This window comes from Rosa rugosa, chromosome 3 (assembly GCF_958449725.1).
Source record: "Rosa rugosa chromosome 3, drRosRugo1.1, whole genome shotgun sequence".
Lineage (NCBI taxonomy): Eukaryota > Viridiplantae > Streptophyta > Magnoliopsida > Rosales > Rosaceae > Rosa > Rosa rugosa.
In genome coordinates this window covers 54,061,257-54,077,694 of record NC_084822.1, presented here as the reverse complement: position 1 = coordinate 54,077,694, position 16,438 = coordinate 54,061,257, and the positions used below count along the sequence as shown (strand labels likewise).

Below are 16,438 nucleotides of genomic sequence, written 5' to 3'. Positions count from 1 at the left end.
GTAAATTGCAGTTTTGGACGCCTTAACGATCACTAATTTGGCTGAAATTTTGCAGAAATGATCTATACATTAGGATCTAAAAACTGAACGGTTAAGATGTGAAAATGTGATCTAAAAGTGGGTGAAAACACAAAATCCGTACCTAAACCTTACGTAAGGACATCCTTACCTGAGAAAAATCTTATATATATATATATGTATGGCCATGATTGAATGTGTAATGTAATACATACAGTGTTTGTGTTTAGGGCCGCTCTAAAATCTATTTAGTTCAATAAGGGATTGGCCCATTTCCGGCCTTCGGCCCCCGAGCAGACAGGGGGACGCCTGCTTCTCCTTCAAAATCACGACTCACCAACTCATGGGCCACCAGGTGTTATTTGAAATGGCGCTTAGGGACTACTTCAATTCTCATGGGCCATCATCATGATAGTTGCTTATGCCCAAAATGCCAATTCATTCCCCATAGGCCTTGCCACACCAACACCAATACCATGTCAGTATCCAATTTCTTCTTTTACTTGATTCACTTTAATCAACAGCAACACCGCTTTAGACTTGAATCAACTTACCCTAACTTGCATTTTAGTGCTCATCAACAAGCTCCTTTGCTAGACAATTGCTCTGCTGCATTTTTTGCAGCTTTGGTTTTTTGAGTTTTGATTTTTAGTATTTCAAAGTTTCGATTTTGGATTTCAACATATAAACCTCCCAGGACTGCTATAAAAACACCCGTCGGATTTCAAACTAGTACAATCTAGGCTTTTGGCACCGCCCAAATTTCACACCCAATTTGCCTTCACTTATTCGTGTCCAAGATTCAAAGAGTGCTAATTCAGTTTTGTCCAACTTCCATGCCCCATTTGATTGCTTGCAGAGGAGGAGAGAGAATGGTGCCTTCTATTCTAAAAGGAAGAAAAGAAAAGAGAAAAAAAGTGTATTCTGAAGAATATAATTTTTGGAAAGAAGACAAGTTTAGAATGAAAGGTAGTGTGGCAAACGATTCTAAATCTCGAACGTTTACGATCTACCAACATGTTCAGAGGGTGAAGAAACAGAGGATGACAACATGTTTCATCAGCTATGTACTCAGACACATTATGATCTGCCAAATCTCGAAAGTTTTTCTCAAGGCAAATATAAGTTCAAATGGCCAGCAGTGAAAGACATAAGAATCCAGGGATGCTGCAATATGAAGAAGTTTTGTGTAGGATCCCTCAGCACACCAAAGGAAGTGGAAATAGATGTCAAAGATGCCGGTTAGAGTCTTTTGCAGCAACTCAACAACAGTAGAAAAGAAATCTGATCGATAAGGTATGCGATTGCATTTCTACTCTCTACGTACAGCATTCTCATTTGTGTTTTAATTGACTGAGCTATATCGGGATGAATGAATGAATGTGTAATTAATGCAATATATACAATTAATGTTGTGTAGATTGGATACAAATTGTGCATATCTCTGTTCGTGGGGGAGTGAGTAAATCCAGGAGCTGCATGCCGGTACGTACAGATTGAGGTATTGTTATTTATGTCTGCAGAGTTGCCTGCTCGAGCGGAGACTTCAGCCTGAGGTCAGAAGCAGTGGCGATTAACAGTTCCTTCTGTTATTTCAAATAAGTAATAGAAACTGCATTGTAGTTTATTTTGTTGGATTGAGAGCTTTTTGTAATTTGAGATTTTCTGTTGGTAGTTTGGGTGAGGGTAGTCATCTTATGTAAAAAAAAAAAAAAAAAAAAAAAAAAAGAGTGAAAATTGTTCAACTACAATTGAGTGTGAATATGGGTGTTGTTGTTTGGGATTCGAATGATGATAGTTGTGTGGTATGTATTGAACAAAACAAAAAGTGTGATTTTTGTTTTTGTACTATTCAGAGTGTGAGCGAGTAATTTTGAGAGTGTTGGTCTATTTAGTCATTTAAATGTAATTTGTGGTTTCTCAAAAAATTTGGGAAGAACCTACATATTCATCTCTTAAAATGAATATAAAATAAATATGATCAATCAGGAATGCGATTGCGTTTTTGACATCTTTTCAAGATAAATGAATGTGTAATGTCATATTTTACAATATTTTGTGCAGTTTTTTTAGCTCAAACAAAACTAAATTTGAAGCAGGAGTCTAAAGTTCTAAACACACTATTTTTATAAAATAATTTTTAATGTTTGATCGTATAAGTAATTTGAACAATGTCTCAGGCTTCCAACATCCACTCAATACCTTCAAAAGTAAACATGTGAATTGCTAAATGACACATATTAAGCAATAATACTTTAGAGCTCGATCCTCATAATAACGTAAAGTATCCACATTTATGATATTGTAGAGGTTCTTATGGTCTTCGAAAGTCTTTCTTAGCACTCATGTATAATAATTGATTAAACTAGTGATATTTTCCAAAAACTCGTGTGCTATGGCAACTTGGCAAGAGGTTTTGGCTCAACCATGGGCCAAACTGAAGAGGGAGACAAAAAGCAATTTTGTAGAATAATGAACTTTCAAGGTTCGTATGAGACGACTGAAATATGCCTCAGTCGTAGGAAATCCTCTACATGCCTCAAAAAATAATAATTGGATTGTTAAATGCTATTCGATATATCTGATAAAAAATTATGATATTCTAATTGTTCTTACGATGTTACAAGGTCTTTTATAAGCCCTCATGAACAAAAATATTTGTTGATTTAAAAAAAAGTGAAATGTGCCGAAAAACTCATGTGAACACTATCTCAAATATGGCCAAATTTGAAGTCGGGGTCAAAAATGCAATTTGTTAGAATATGAGTTATTGATGTCATCTCAGCCTTTGGAAATCTATTCGATACCTCACACGTCGCAATCTGAATGGCGAAATATCACACATTAGGAGTTGGATATATTGAGTTCAATCCTCAGAAATAACATAATATATCTTATTTATGATACTTTAAAGGATTGTATGATGCTACAACAAGGGGTTTTGGCTCAAAAAGGGAAAATTTATTGATTAAAAAAGGTGAAAATTACCGAAAAACTCATGTGCAATTTGAAGATGGGTTCAAAATGCAATTTTGTTGGAAAATGAGTTATAATTGCCCATATAAGACAATTGAAACATCTCTCAACCTTGAAAATTCACTCGATAACTTCAAAAGGTGTATAATTTTGGCCTTTGATTAGATCACTATGAGTTATTTAACGTATCCACACCACTGGCGGAACCACGTTGGAGGCTGTTTGGGCTATAGCCCAACCCATATTTATTCGTATGTTTTATATAGTATATGTGCGCCCCTTTACACGGAGCTGCAGTTGGTTCAGTTGGCTAAGTTGCTGCATGTGTGACCCTTCTATGACAAGTTCGATCCCCCACTTATCCAATTTTTTGTGTTTTCTGCCTCTTTTTCTGGTTTTCTATTTCTCACCCATTTTCTTCTCCATTTCTTCTTTGCTTACAATATTGTTCTTTCCCCTATTTTTTTCTCCCTTCCTTCTTCTTGGTTACTATTTTCTTTCATTGTTTTGTAAATTTTTTATAAATGTTTATGTATAGAATTTTTTTTAATTCATTGTTTAATTCTTAGTGTCTTAAAATTTTTAGAAACATTATCGACAAAAAAAAAAAAAATCTTATAAGCAATCTTAGATTAGCCCACCCCACTTTTGTATCCTGGTTCCGCCACTGATCCACACAGAGTATATTTTTGGCTTTTTATTTGATCGGTATGAGTTATTGAACTTATCCACAAAGAGTTACTGAACGTAATACACAGAAAGGAGAAATTTCGCATAACATCTACTCAATGAATTCAAAAGTTTTCATAATAAAATCTACAAGAAGCCTACTTCAGCTACTCACATTATCGAAGAGCTTCGCTTCTGGAGCCCTACGCTGGTTCATAGAGGCCTAACATGTGCCCATCAATACATCGCAGGGCAGCAACCTGAAAACATGGTCACAATGTTAGATTGCTTCATTCGCCACTAAAATGCGTGAACGGGTGTCCTTAGAAATCTAGCAGTCGTCACCTTCCCATGGATTTCGTATTTGATAGGACCATCTAGCTCAGCTCCTAATGCCATTAGCTTCGTCACTGTTTGGTTAATGTCCGACACCGTGAAAGATACAAGGGAAGAGTAGCCCTTCTGCATGGCATGGTCACTGTGAAGCTTGATTAGCAGCTGCCAGTTTAAGTCATAGGCAAACCCCATATAGTTGAAATCGAAAACAATAACCAAATAGAGGCCAATGCACACAAGCTAAAACAATGCCACCATGTTAACAGATGAAACACCAACAACTATGAGATTTCGAGTTTCAAATCAACTCCAACCATTAATCTTATTCAGAAAACTGGAACATGGGTCTGTTCGAATCATGATTTTTTCTTCAAAATACAAAACACAGAGACAAAATGTAGTAGGGTGTGGTGTGTGAAGAGCTCTCACAGACATTTCGTCGAACACATGGTGTGCATTGAGAGCGAGTTTTGGAGAGAAGAGTATGAGGGAATTACTTGGGGGATTGCATGAGGGCGAGTTTGAGTGGGCCGGACTGAAGCTCGGCCCAGCGGAGAGTGCAGACGTTGACGGTGAAATCCAAGCCTTCGGAGTAGAACCGAGAGGCTTTTGGGACGTCCTTGTGCAATTGCAGTATCCACCTAAACGACGCCGCTGCCATTTCTCTCCATCCGTTGGTGGCTTTTGGAGACTTGAATAATATATTGGCATAGCCGCACCAGCTGAAACGACATTGTTCTGGCCGTCGCATGTAGCGAAAAACGACAACTGAAGATAAAGCGTTGGCATTGGGCTAGCCTTAAATGTGGATCTGGCTCTATTGCAATGGATATTTGGGTTATTTGATAATGGTCTCCGCCTCTCTGCCTGGTAACATGTGATGGGCCGGGTTCATCCTAAATGGGCCGAGTCAAATATAGTTCGTAACTATGGGTCGAGTTAGTGGACCGAAACGACTCGCATATTAGCGTTAGAAATGATCATATCTAATTTTCTTGTTATAGTCTTTTCTTACTAAAAGAAAAACTAATATTTGAAAGTATTCAACAATCAATTGAAAGTATTCTTGATGGTGAATCCTCAAACATGTTCTTTATTGTCCCGGTTAACTTGATGTGCATTATTACTTTAAATCTCATTTTTGATTTTTCAAACAAGAAAGGAAAGCGATTGCTTTTGGCAAGACCTTTTCAATCTGGTTGAAATTGAACCATGTGAGAAGACTGGCGCTCTTCAAAGTTCAAACTTCAAACATCAAACAAAGCAACACATACTACAAAATAGTCTACACTCTCAATCTTATTTTATATTCTGGGTCACCCATATTCCATCTGGCAATGCTTGGGGTTGCCACATTACAATAATGAAAATGAACTTTAGTTAGTAGGCACTGCTTCTCAGTTCTCACTTTTTAAACATAACTAATTAAGTCATCATTGTAATCAGTATACTTTAATTTGTTCCTTAAACCCCACATGGCACCAGAACATGACCTGCAATAGCAAATTTGGATTTTAGCTTCAAACCATGTTCCTCTAGAGCGATTATGGATTTCTAAATCCTATCTGCTTCATGTCGCAAGCATAAAGTTGAATTCATATAGATACAGAAATCCAAAATGGATTTGAGTCACAGTCCCACTAAAGCAAAAGGAGCAATTACTTTAATGTGACCACGACGAAGAGTCTAGGAGACCCTAAAACCAGCCAAACATCTTAATCAGTAGTAGCTACTAGCTAGGCCAGGCATGCTTGCCAAATGCCAATGGTCATGGCCTGTTTTTTCAAACTTCACCCCCCTTTTCACCCAGACATTCCTTTATGGGTCTTATTTTACTATTCCCTTGTTTACTCCATGCCTCAGTTACCTCTCCAATGTTCTTTACAGATAGACAGAACCAACCCAACCCACCTCCCATCATGCTTTAATATTTAAACATAACAATTGCAATCAAGAAAAACCCCAACTTCTTCAAGTTTTAATTACACTAACAATGAATGCTCATCTTCTTCCTTTGCTCTCTCTTCTTCCTCTTCTTCTTCTTCTGAGCACAACTAGTGCTCAACTTCGAGTCGATCATTACAGAAACACATGCCCAAATGTCGAATCAATTGTCCATGCCGCAGTTAAACAGAAGTTTGAGCAGACATTTACGACTGCACCAGGCACTCTCAGACTCTTCTTCCACGATTGCTTTGTCCGGGTAATTCCCTCTTTTACTTTGCTTGTTTTGCAATCAGTGATCATATCGAAGAAAATAAATGGAACTGAGTGTGGAAGTTTTGGATGTGTGTATATATAGGGTTGTGATGCTTCAGTGATACTAGCTTTTAGGAACCACTCGGCGGAGAAGGATAACCCGGACGATATGTCACTCGCCGGAGACGGGTTTGACACGGTGATCAAAGCCAAGGCTGCTGTTGATAGAGTGGCTGGATGCAGGAACAAGGTTTCTTGTGCTGACATTCTTGCCATGGCCACAAGAGATGTCGTATCACTGGTAAACAAAAAGTTATATTTCCTCTTGATTTTGTTAGCTCGGCCTACTCATGATCATTCATTTCCGTAAAATTTTCTTGAGATTCAGTGATCGTCTAACATCTTATATTAGCATCGTATCATAGTCTTAATTTAAAAATTGACTCGATTTCTCATTCCTCACATTAGGATTGTTTTCAGTAATAGTTCATGACATTTTAGTTTTGAGACTATATTACAAGGTTCTGGCTGGGTTCACAACCTCAAATACTTCGTGTTAATTCAATTTGACACCATTTTTCAACACTCTAAACAAGGTTTTAGGGGGATGAAGGTGATTGTTGGTGCTTCCAGTTTTAGTGGGGGAGATTATTTTAGGGGCACAGAATGAATGTGCTAGGGTCCAAAGTGATAATTGTTTGTGCACTGTCAGTTCACATGTAGTGCGGTTTCGTGTAGAAGCCAATTCACGGACTTCACTCTCCACTCTCCACCATTGCAAAGAAATTTGTCTTCTTTCATACCTTGAAAAGTGAAATGCTGCTTTTCCAATACACTGCATCATCATTAATTCAATCACTATTTTTAAACGTTTTTAGCTACTCTATGGTGCAGAGTGGAGGACCATATTATGGAGTTGAATTGGGGAGACTTGATGGGAGGGTGTCCACAAAAACCAGTGTGAGGAAGCATCTTCCTCATCCTGATTTTAAAGTGGACCAACTGAAAGCTATGTTTTCCAAACATGGTCTCTCTCTAACCGATCTCATTGCTCTCTCGGGGGCTCATACGATCGGGTTCTCACACTGCAACCGATTCAACCACCGGATACACAACTTCAAGAGCAAGAACAGAATTGATCCGACAATGAATGTGGATTACGCAATGAGCCTCAGGAAACAGTGTCCGAAGAATGTAGACCCAAGAAATGCGATTACTTTGGACCCAACCACGCCGCAGAGATTCGATAACATGTACTACAAGAACCTTCAGCAAGGAAGAGGATTGCTTACTTCTGATCAGTGTTTGTTTACTGACACCAGAACAAGGCACATTGTCAACTTCTTTGCAGCAAACAACACAGCCTTTAAACATGCCTTCGTGGCTGCTATTACAAAGCTTGGTAGAGTTGGGGTTAAGACCGGAAAGCAAGGTGAAATTAGACGGGATTGTACCGCTGTAAACTAATTCATCATAAGTAATATGTAGTTTTCCGAAAAAAAAAAAAGTAATATGCAGTTTACTACCCAAGGATTTTCAAGGAACCTCTAATGTCAATCTTGAAAACAAGAACTCAGAAAATCGGGTACCTCTATAGTTTACTAGCTAAGGATTTTCAAGGAACCTCTTGTGTCAATCTTGAAAACAAGAACTCAGAAAATCGGGTACCTCTAATTCGAAGCAAGAGAACTACTAAAATTTCTAATGAAATCCAGAAGGGTGTCTTAAGAATCCTCCAAAGGAATTCCCAATTTCATTATGAACCATCCAAAGTGAAGCCCTTAGCATATGTACAATAAAAATGCAAAGCATGCAGCACTGACATGAAAGACAATCGATGAGAAAAAACGAATACTGTAATTCATGTTATTTGGCTTGCCAAATAGGTAACCATAAAAACCTAAACTAGTACACTAGTTCAGCTCTCATACGGTTATTACTTTAGCTCTAATCTAGACACTAGTCTTGATATCATCGAAGCATTTAGCCTCGTTGTTCCCTACAGAAAGCTCCTCTCCTCAAACTGTATAATGCTGTTGGATATTATCAATGTCGAGCCCTTTCAGCTTCACAACAGACTCAACATGACCCTTCAATGTAGTCAACTCCCTAAGCCTGCAACAACAGTAAGATGAATTCTCTTAGCAACTCCACAACAACTTTTATGTCACAAATAGGATTTATGTTGAGTCATCTTAGACATGATATAGTATATTAATCATAGACCTGCACCACAGTCAAGGCAAAGCCTCTTGGCTCAAGTCTCCGAACAAGTTTGCTTCCATTGAAATATATTCATTACTAGAACTCAAAAACAAGCAGAGTATATATTTCGTGCTTACCTTGCAACCTCAGCCCTTCTCTTAGCTTGTTCTGCAATCTCTGACAGTTCCCGGTAACTGCTCTTGTCACTGAAGATATTGCTGCTTTCAGGTGGTTGAAGACCATGTAGGGTCCTTTGTGCGGTAGCCCACTGTGCTTCTCTCTCCTCTTTTCCATAGTCTTTCTTTGTAGTAAACGCAGTCTGTCAATGGGAAGAGAGAATAGATGAAATAATGTTAAAGAAACTTGCAGGATCTGAACAATCAACAAACAATTGGGGTACCTATAATTCTAAAACATTAAATCATAACATTTACCTTGTTCTCCAAAAGGTTATCCCAAGCTTTTCCACTAAGGATGTAGCGGATTGCAAACTTCAGAAAATCAAGAGGTATATATGTCACCACACTGAAAATCCAGATAACACCAGCCCATCCCCAGCCACATCCCTTTATCCGTGCAAAACCCCAGCTGGCATAGACCGCTATCAGAGTCGCCACCTGCCATACTCAAAACGTGAATTCTCTTGTTTTGTACATCCAACATCAAAATTTAAAGATGTCATAGCAACAATCAATAAAATTGGGTCTTTAACTACCCACTAAAATTTGTTATGCTTATTTCAAATAAATGCTCTCTGCACGATACATGTTGTATTTCAGATAAAAACAATACAACAAGTGATACTATAGTCTTTCTAAGTGTTTTTGGCATCAATAAAAGAATCCACGTGCAGCGCAAGTCGCAAAGGAAAACTGTACTATGTAAGATAATCAGGCTGTAAAAAGCTTACCAATTGAGCAACGATGAAAGCTCCAAGCAAGAGAAGTCCAGGGCGTTCCATAAAGGAAAAGCTGCGGGACCTTGTGACAAAGATAAGGGCTTGGCTAATAATACTCACTTGTAAGTATAACGCTGCCATCATTTCACTAGGGCTATACCTCAAAGATCGCACACCAAACGTCTTCTGCATTATTGAATGAGAGATTGTAAATGGTAACAAAATTGGGGAATACGCTTTTCTAAACAAATCTGAGCAAATTTATTCCTACCGAGAAGAAGTCTGTATCTCGCATCAACCAAAAAAACACTACTGTCATCAAGGCCATGTAACCTCCAAGAACAATGCCAGTAGCAAAAATTTCTTTCAGTTTCCAGCTGTCTGGCATTGGAGATGGTTTCACTCGGTCCTTGGATATTGTCATTATCGTTCCTAAGAAAATGGTAACCACAAAGTCAGACCAAATATCACTCTAATCTAGTAGGGTGAACTATATAAAAGTGCTTAAATCTTACCATCATTTAGTATAGCGATGATCAATACCATGAAGGGTGCAAAGTCAAACTTCCATATCAAAGCGATGAACATAAAGCCAAACTGCCAGAAAGTATAGCATAATGAGAACAAATACACAGCATAAAATACAAAAAGCAACACTAACATCTCAAAACCTATTATTGCTTCACTTACCACTATACGTATGGTAATTGAAACGGCGTAGATCTGCAAAACAGAGTAGAAGAAGTTGAGTGGCATGAAACAAAGCACTTATTGAAATCTATTTTTTACAGTTCAGAGAAGAGCATTAAGGTTACTAACAGTATAGTTCTTCATCCTCTGGAATATGGCCCTGCTTGTAAGTACTGCGCTTATTATCACACTTAATCCAGGTTCAGTCAGAACAATATCTGAAGCACCTCTAGCAGCATCAGTAGCATCAGCTACAGCAATTCCAATGTCTGCTTTTTTCAAAGCAGGAGCATCGTTGACACCATCACCAGTCATTCCACAGATGTGCTTCCTCTCTTGCAGCCTCCTTACAATTTCATATTTGTGCTCTACAATATGCAAAAGTGGTGTTAGAAAAAAGGGAGGCATAGTAAAATGTGACAGACTACTAATAGAAAACAAAGGGCAAAATGGTGAAGCTGTTTCCAAGTCCGCGAGACAAAATTTAGTAATATATGGCAATTCATATTCAAAATTTACTCCTACAGGTAGAATTTAAATGACTGAGGAAGTTGAGTAGTTCAGGACAGGAAAGAAATGCCAGAAGAACACACCTGGAAATACTCCAGCAAATCCATCAGCCTTCTCAATCAATTCATCAATGGGGAGAGCAGAAATGGACGCATCCTTGTCTTGGCCGAGCAATGCAGAAGATGGATACATGTTTGTTCCCATACCAAGCCGCCGTCCAGTTTCCTTGCCAATGGCCAGCTGATCCCCTGCACAGTGTCAAAAATTATACGTAATGACCAAAACACCATAGTACCCGGACATGGAAAAAAATAAAAATAAAAACTACTGGGGAGGGACTCCGATGGTATAATACAGAGATTAAGGAGAAATGTACTTACCAGTGATCATCTTCACATTCACACCAAGATTGAGAGCTCTGCGAATAGTTTCTGCACTGTCATGCCTGGGAGGATCAAATAACGGCAACAAACCAACAAACTGCCATGGTGCTCCTGGACTCTCTTTTGTTTTCTCAGGGATTTGCTGGAGACATTAACAACCTCAATAAGATCAGGAAATTATTTGTGAATCAGCAGCAAGTACATAATAAAGGTAACATATATCAAACCTGTCTTGCAACCCCAAGAGATCGAAGCCCACGTTCGGCAAATTTATCAATCACGGCATGAACCTTTTTCTTGAAATCTTCCTTGCAGTTGCATAGGTCTAATATCTGCCATAAAGGGTAAGAAAAATTGGAGTTTGTCATCTAGGGGAACATTTTGATCAATACCAAAAATTGAGGCCTTACATTACCTGCTCAGGGGCACCTTTGCTAGATCGATGCCAATTCCCATCAGAATCAATGTAGGTCAAAGCAGTCCTCTTGTCAACAGGGTTGAATGGAAGGAAATGGATTTCTCTGACACCAGCTCGCGCCTGCCAAATTATGTCAAGTATCAAATAAAAGTATCTTAAAGTCTTGGAGCTGGAGAGATTGGTAGCCTGTAGGAAATGGGAGACAAAAATACCTCCTTTGGATCAGCAAGCATATTTACTATGGCAGCATCAATAGCATCCTGATTTTCAGTCCTAGAAGCCCTTGCTGCAAGAAGGATAACATGCTCTTTCTCCACACCCTTGGGAAACACTTCAATCAGATTTCTATCAACTGTCAGCTTGTTCAGGGTCAAGGTCCCAGTCTTATCACTGCACAGTACATCCATGCCAGCCATTTCCTCAATGGCAGTCATTCTCTTAGTAATAGCACCTTGTTGAGAAAGCCTGTGAGAACCTATAGCCATCGTGACAGATAAAACAGTCGGCATAGCAATTGGGATTCCACCAATCAAGAGAACCAGCAAATTATCAATCCCATCCCTGTACTTGCGCCTCTGAATTGGGTACATGACAACAATCTCAATAAGTATTCCCACAGCAATTGAACAAATGCAGAAGTTCCCAATGGCTGTGAGAACTTGCTGGAAATGCCCAACATTGTTGGTGCTGTCCACAAGATGTGCAGCTTTACCAAAGAAGGTGTGCACACCAGTCGCAATGACCACTGCTTCAATTTCACCCTGTTTACATGTTGAGCCAGAAAACACTTCATCTCCAGGATTTTTAGTAACAGCAAGGGACTCGCCGGTTAGGGCAGACTGGTCAATCTTCAGAGGATCACCCTCAAGAAGGCGAGCATCAGCAGGCACTATGTCTCCCAACTTAATGCTGATTATGTCTCCTGGAACCAAAATTGAAGCATCTTGCTCTGTCCATCGACCATCTCTGAGGACCTATATCATGACACCACCAAAAAAGATCAAAAACATACCAAGCAGAATATTCACTAGACACATATAAACCATGAAGTTCATCACTTTCATTCTTCACCTTAGTCTTAGGAGCAAGACCAGCCATAAGTGCAGCAGCCGCATTACCAGCATTGTTTTCCTCAATAAAACTGATGGTAGAGTTAACGACCAGCAGGACCATAATTCCGACAAAATCCTGCCAATCTGGAGGCCTTCCATCACCATTTGCCAGGACAATAGCCATCAAAGCAGCAGCTTCCATGACCCATGACAAGGGATTCCACATGAACCCCAAAAACTTGAGTAGTTTGTTTTCCTGTTCACAGAGATACAATTATCATATGCTATAACGAGACTTTAAATGGTTAAAAGACATATACAGGAGAACATTTGTCTGTTAAAATCTACAAAACAAACCTTTTTCTCCTCTAACTTGTTTGGTCCAAAGACTTGGAGCCTGTTCTGACCCTCGTCGGAGGTAAGACCTTCCCTTGTACATTTCAACTGCTCAAAGACTTCCTCAATTGGAATCCGTTCCTGTGAACCAAAAAATGAACACTCATAAGTGAGCTATATTGCAAAGTTCAGGAGTAACTGCATGCAACCAAAAGATTTGTTACTATTTTTTATTTTCAGCAAAATAATTCCAACTTATTTCACGCATGCCACTCCCAGATGTATGATATTTCAGTTAAATTGGTTACAGTTAACCTCGTTGCCACCACAATACATTTACAACAGAATTAAATAAAACAGTTCCCCATTAACCAAGAGAAAAAACCAAATGATCGGTCAATATCAACAGGTCATTGTCAACGTTTAATTCAAGACTTTGCTTTCGGTAAACAGAAAATTACGCTTCCACATGAAAGCAATCAATATATTCACAAGAAAGACGTGAAGATCTGATTTTGCTCACTGCTGAAATTTAGAAAAACACCCATGCCCAAACAAATTGCATGGACAAAAAGTCAAGCATGACTGTTACCTTATTGACTAAGACAACAAATAGGAAGTAAATGAAAATTAAATAACCTTGATATATTGGGATTGCCAATAAATACTGCAACTACCTAATTTATCCAATCACACATGAAGTACAAGCAAGGTACTCACCCAAAACAAAACAGGAATTATAACAGAGGAAATCACAGACCCAGGTCATAAATGGAAATATACAACAGAATGATGAATATTATAAACAAAAATTAAAAATATTAAATCTGGGTACGTATGAAACACGGGTTTGAAAGAGGCACGTAGAGGTCATTTAATATTCCAATAGTCAGCCATGTTCTCTAAGCAAAGCAGCGTGCGTTGTCAAGCCGCTGATTCCATGTGATTTTCGGGTGCGTATCACAACCACACTCCTCCAAAAAGCGCAGACCAATATGAATAATGATTTCTTTTTTCTTTTTTGGTTACAAATATGAATAATAATTTTTCAAAAAAAAAAAAAAAAAAATCAGAACCCTTTTTTTTTTTTTTTTTTGATTTCTGTTGATGTGTTTGGACGGTGGGGGGGGATTCGGAACCAAAATAATAACGCTTGGAATTTAAGCCAAAGAGGGGGACGACCAGAGGCATCTGGGCCGTACACGCAGGCATCCGGGCCCACGATAATAAAGAGTCCAAAATGACACAACGTTTCCGATGAAACGCAATTTCAGTTACCTGAAAAAGGTCCTGGTGTGTGTGTGACCGTACTCTCTCTCTCTACGGTCACCGCCGAAATGACAGACCACAAAAAACTAAAACAGTCACCACCGCAGTGAGTAACAAAAAAAATAAAATAAAATAAAAAATCACGGATAATCTAAATCTAAATTTCCGTTTGGTGAGGCGAGAAAATATAGTAGAAAATTAGAAAGAAGAAAAACATAAAATAAAATATCCACCAGACTGAAAATCAACGAAGAGTGTACTGATCATCAACGAAAAGCGAAAAAACAACACACAGTATTAAACCAAAAGCAATATGAATTTCCATCAATTTCACATAGATCCAAAATTCTCACGGCGTTTGGTTTCGTTTTCTTCTGAGCAAACCAAACGCATGCAGCAGAGTCAGAGAGACAGAAAGAGAGAGAGAGAGAGAGAGAGAGAGAGAGAGAGTATTGTATACCAGATCGACGGACTCGTTTTTGATCTCCTCGAGGCTGATGGCCTTGGGGCCGCTCATGGTTGCAGAGTGGGTGAAGCGCTGAGCTCAGAGGGAGCTCAAAGGCTGAAGAGAGGACTGGGATTGTTTTGGTTTTGAACGAAAGAAGAAAACGAAGCGATTGAGGATTTTATAGTGCGGAAACCCTAGAGAGAGTCATGGTGGGAGAACGACGTTTAAGAGGGAATGAGGATCGGGTCAGGATTCGGGTCCGGGTTTCCGGGGCCGCGAGATAGAGAGAGGTGTGAATGAGGAATATGAGAGGGATGAAGAGTCCTGAGTAGCGTGATTTATATACCCGCATTTTCGCTGGTGTTGGGGGTGTGGGACCCCGCTCCGACGCAGACCCAAACACTTGGCCCGTTTGACCTGGCCACGCGCGCGTGGGGAGGCGAGCTCCCGTGAGGGGGTTTGGTTTTGAGCCGGGGGAGTGGAATTGACGGTTTTAGCCTTTGCGTGGTAAAATGAGATGAGGTTTGGTGGTTATTTAATTCTTTTGGGTTACGTTGGGATTCTCAATTTTTTCTTTTTCGGTAGGATTCATTTAAAAGTTAAAACGGTCCAAAACTCCAAACTGACTGCGATTTTCTAGCAAGAAAATACTCATCCGCATTAATTTTGTTGAAATTATAAATAAATGAATTTTAATATTGAGGTTTTAGTTTTACTGTTCTCCTCATGCGCTCGTTCAACAGAGTCCACCGATGAGAGTGACGTTGTATTAGATAATGATCGACTTTTGACGTAATTTAAATCTTTAGTCGTTTACAAGCTTTTGCCATCTGCCTTTCAACCAAACGAGACATAAATCTTACGCCGTCATGTATGCATTTTTTATCGTGTACTAATTTCTAAGAGGATTGACAAATTCTTTTCCTATGTTTTTATTAAATTTTTATTTCTTTTAAGAAAAAATATAATTTTAGTCACTCAATTTTCACTTGATTGACACTTTAGTCACTCATGTTTATAAAATCTCACTTTAGTCACTCAATTTTAACTCCGACTATCACTTTAGTCCGCCGGTGAATTTTTCTGATAAAAAAAGTCACATGACGCCTCACATGCCATTTTTTAAGGGTTATTTTCGTCTTATAATTTCAGAAAATTTCAACCTATATTCAAACCAAATGTCTTACATCTCTTCAACATCTTAAAATAACCCTTAAAAAATGGCATGTGAGGCGTTATGTGACTTTTTTTATTGGAAAAATTCACCGGCGGACTAAAGTGATAGTCGAAGTTAAAGTTGAGTGACTAAAATGAGATTTTATAAACGTGGGTGACCAAAGTGTAGATCAAGCAAAAATTGAGTGACTAAAACTGTATTTTTTCCTCTCTTTTTTTATACCAATTGTTATGTAAATTTTATTTTAAGATTCACAAGTTGACGACCTTTAGTATCTTTTCGTTTTTACATGTAAATATAATGCTTGTAGGCTTATAACAATTTATTATTTGGCTTCGATTATTATAATGCGAGCCAAGAAAGATCAGCTCTAGGATTTAAAAGAGCAAATATAGAAATTTTAATAGTTTTTGATGTTGTGCGTCCTTTAAACAATAGGTTTATCATAACCCTCACTAACCTAACCAAATTTTCCTTCATTTCTCATCAAGCGAGTCATAGATCTCATACACTACAATGCTATGTTTTTTTTTTTTTTTTTTTTTTTTGAGGTGAAAAGGTCAATCTCATTCAGCATTTCAGCAAGCAGTACAATAATGACTTGCCCAGAGGGCCGTCAGTAGAAGCCATTACATAGAGCACACAACCCTAGCACACCTCTCACACGAGCATACTACTTAGCATACCCCTAGCACACCCACCTTTTTAGATTAAGCGCAAAAACAAGAAACTAAGTAACCTCGAAATCAATAAACTACCTACGAGGCTGCTTGTTTCTTGTCGATCTTCCCCACTCAAAGAAAGAAAAACATAGGCTCATCATCATTTTGTAAAAAAGGATGAGAACCCACTAA

At 38.6% G+C, this 16,438-nt stretch overlaps 3 protein-coding genes across 4 annotated transcripts; 1 reads left to right on the top strand and 2 right to left on the bottom strand.

Annotated features, from left to right (window-relative positions):
* Positions 1-1,357: 1,357 nt before the first annotated feature.
* On the bottom strand, positions 1,358-4,736 carry LOC133739840 (uncharacterized). 2 transcript variants are annotated; one of them, XM_062167647.1, is made up of 4 exons: positions 4,497-4,736; positions 4,009-4,141; positions 3,839-3,923; positions 1,358-1,569 (listed from the first exon to the last, which is right to left on the bottom strand). In XM_062167647.1, the coding sequence occupies exons 1-3, from the start codon at positions 4,658-4,660 to the stop codon at positions 3,867-3,869; spliced, it is 354 nt and encodes a 117-aa protein (XP_062023631.1). In that variant the 5' UTR covers positions 4,661-4,736; the 3' UTR covers positions 1,358-1,569; positions 3,839-3,866. The 2 variants fall into 2 exon arrangements, with proteins under 2 accessions (XP_062023631.1, XP_062023630.1); XM_062167646.1 differs by lacking the exon at positions 1,358-1,569 and having other exon boundaries at positions 3,666-3,923; positions 4,497-4,733.
* Positions 4,737-5,810: 1,074 nt separating this feature from the next.
* Positions 5,811-8,289, top strand: LOC133738138 (peroxidase 16-like). Its single transcript, XM_062165591.1, has 3 exons — positions 5,811-6,202; positions 6,302-6,499; positions 7,093-8,289. Exons 1-3 carry the CDS (start codon positions 5,993-5,995, stop codon positions 7,663-7,665), a joined length of 981 nt encoding a protein of 326 aa, XP_062021575.1. The 5' UTR covers positions 5,811-5,992; the 3' UTR covers positions 7,666-8,289.
* On the bottom strand, positions 7,917-14,719 carry LOC133738137 (plasma membrane ATPase 4). Its single transcript, XM_062165590.1, has 16 exons — positions 14,420-14,719; positions 12,712-12,831; positions 12,374-12,610; positions 11,515-12,276; positions 11,300-11,422; positions 11,112-11,216; positions 10,882-11,026; positions 10,585-10,749; positions 10,121-10,359; positions 9,992-10,024; positions 9,817-9,898; positions 9,573-9,733; positions 9,314-9,487; positions 8,838-9,020; positions 8,541-8,722; positions 7,917-8,313 (listed from the first exon to the last, which is right to left on the bottom strand). The coding sequence occupies exons 1-16, from the start codon at positions 14,474-14,476 to the stop codon at positions 8,217-8,219; spliced, it is 2,865 nt and encodes a 954-aa protein (XP_062021574.1). The 5' UTR covers positions 14,477-14,719; the 3' UTR covers positions 7,917-8,216.
* Between the last annotated feature and the right edge of the window lie 1,719 nt (positions 14,720-16,438).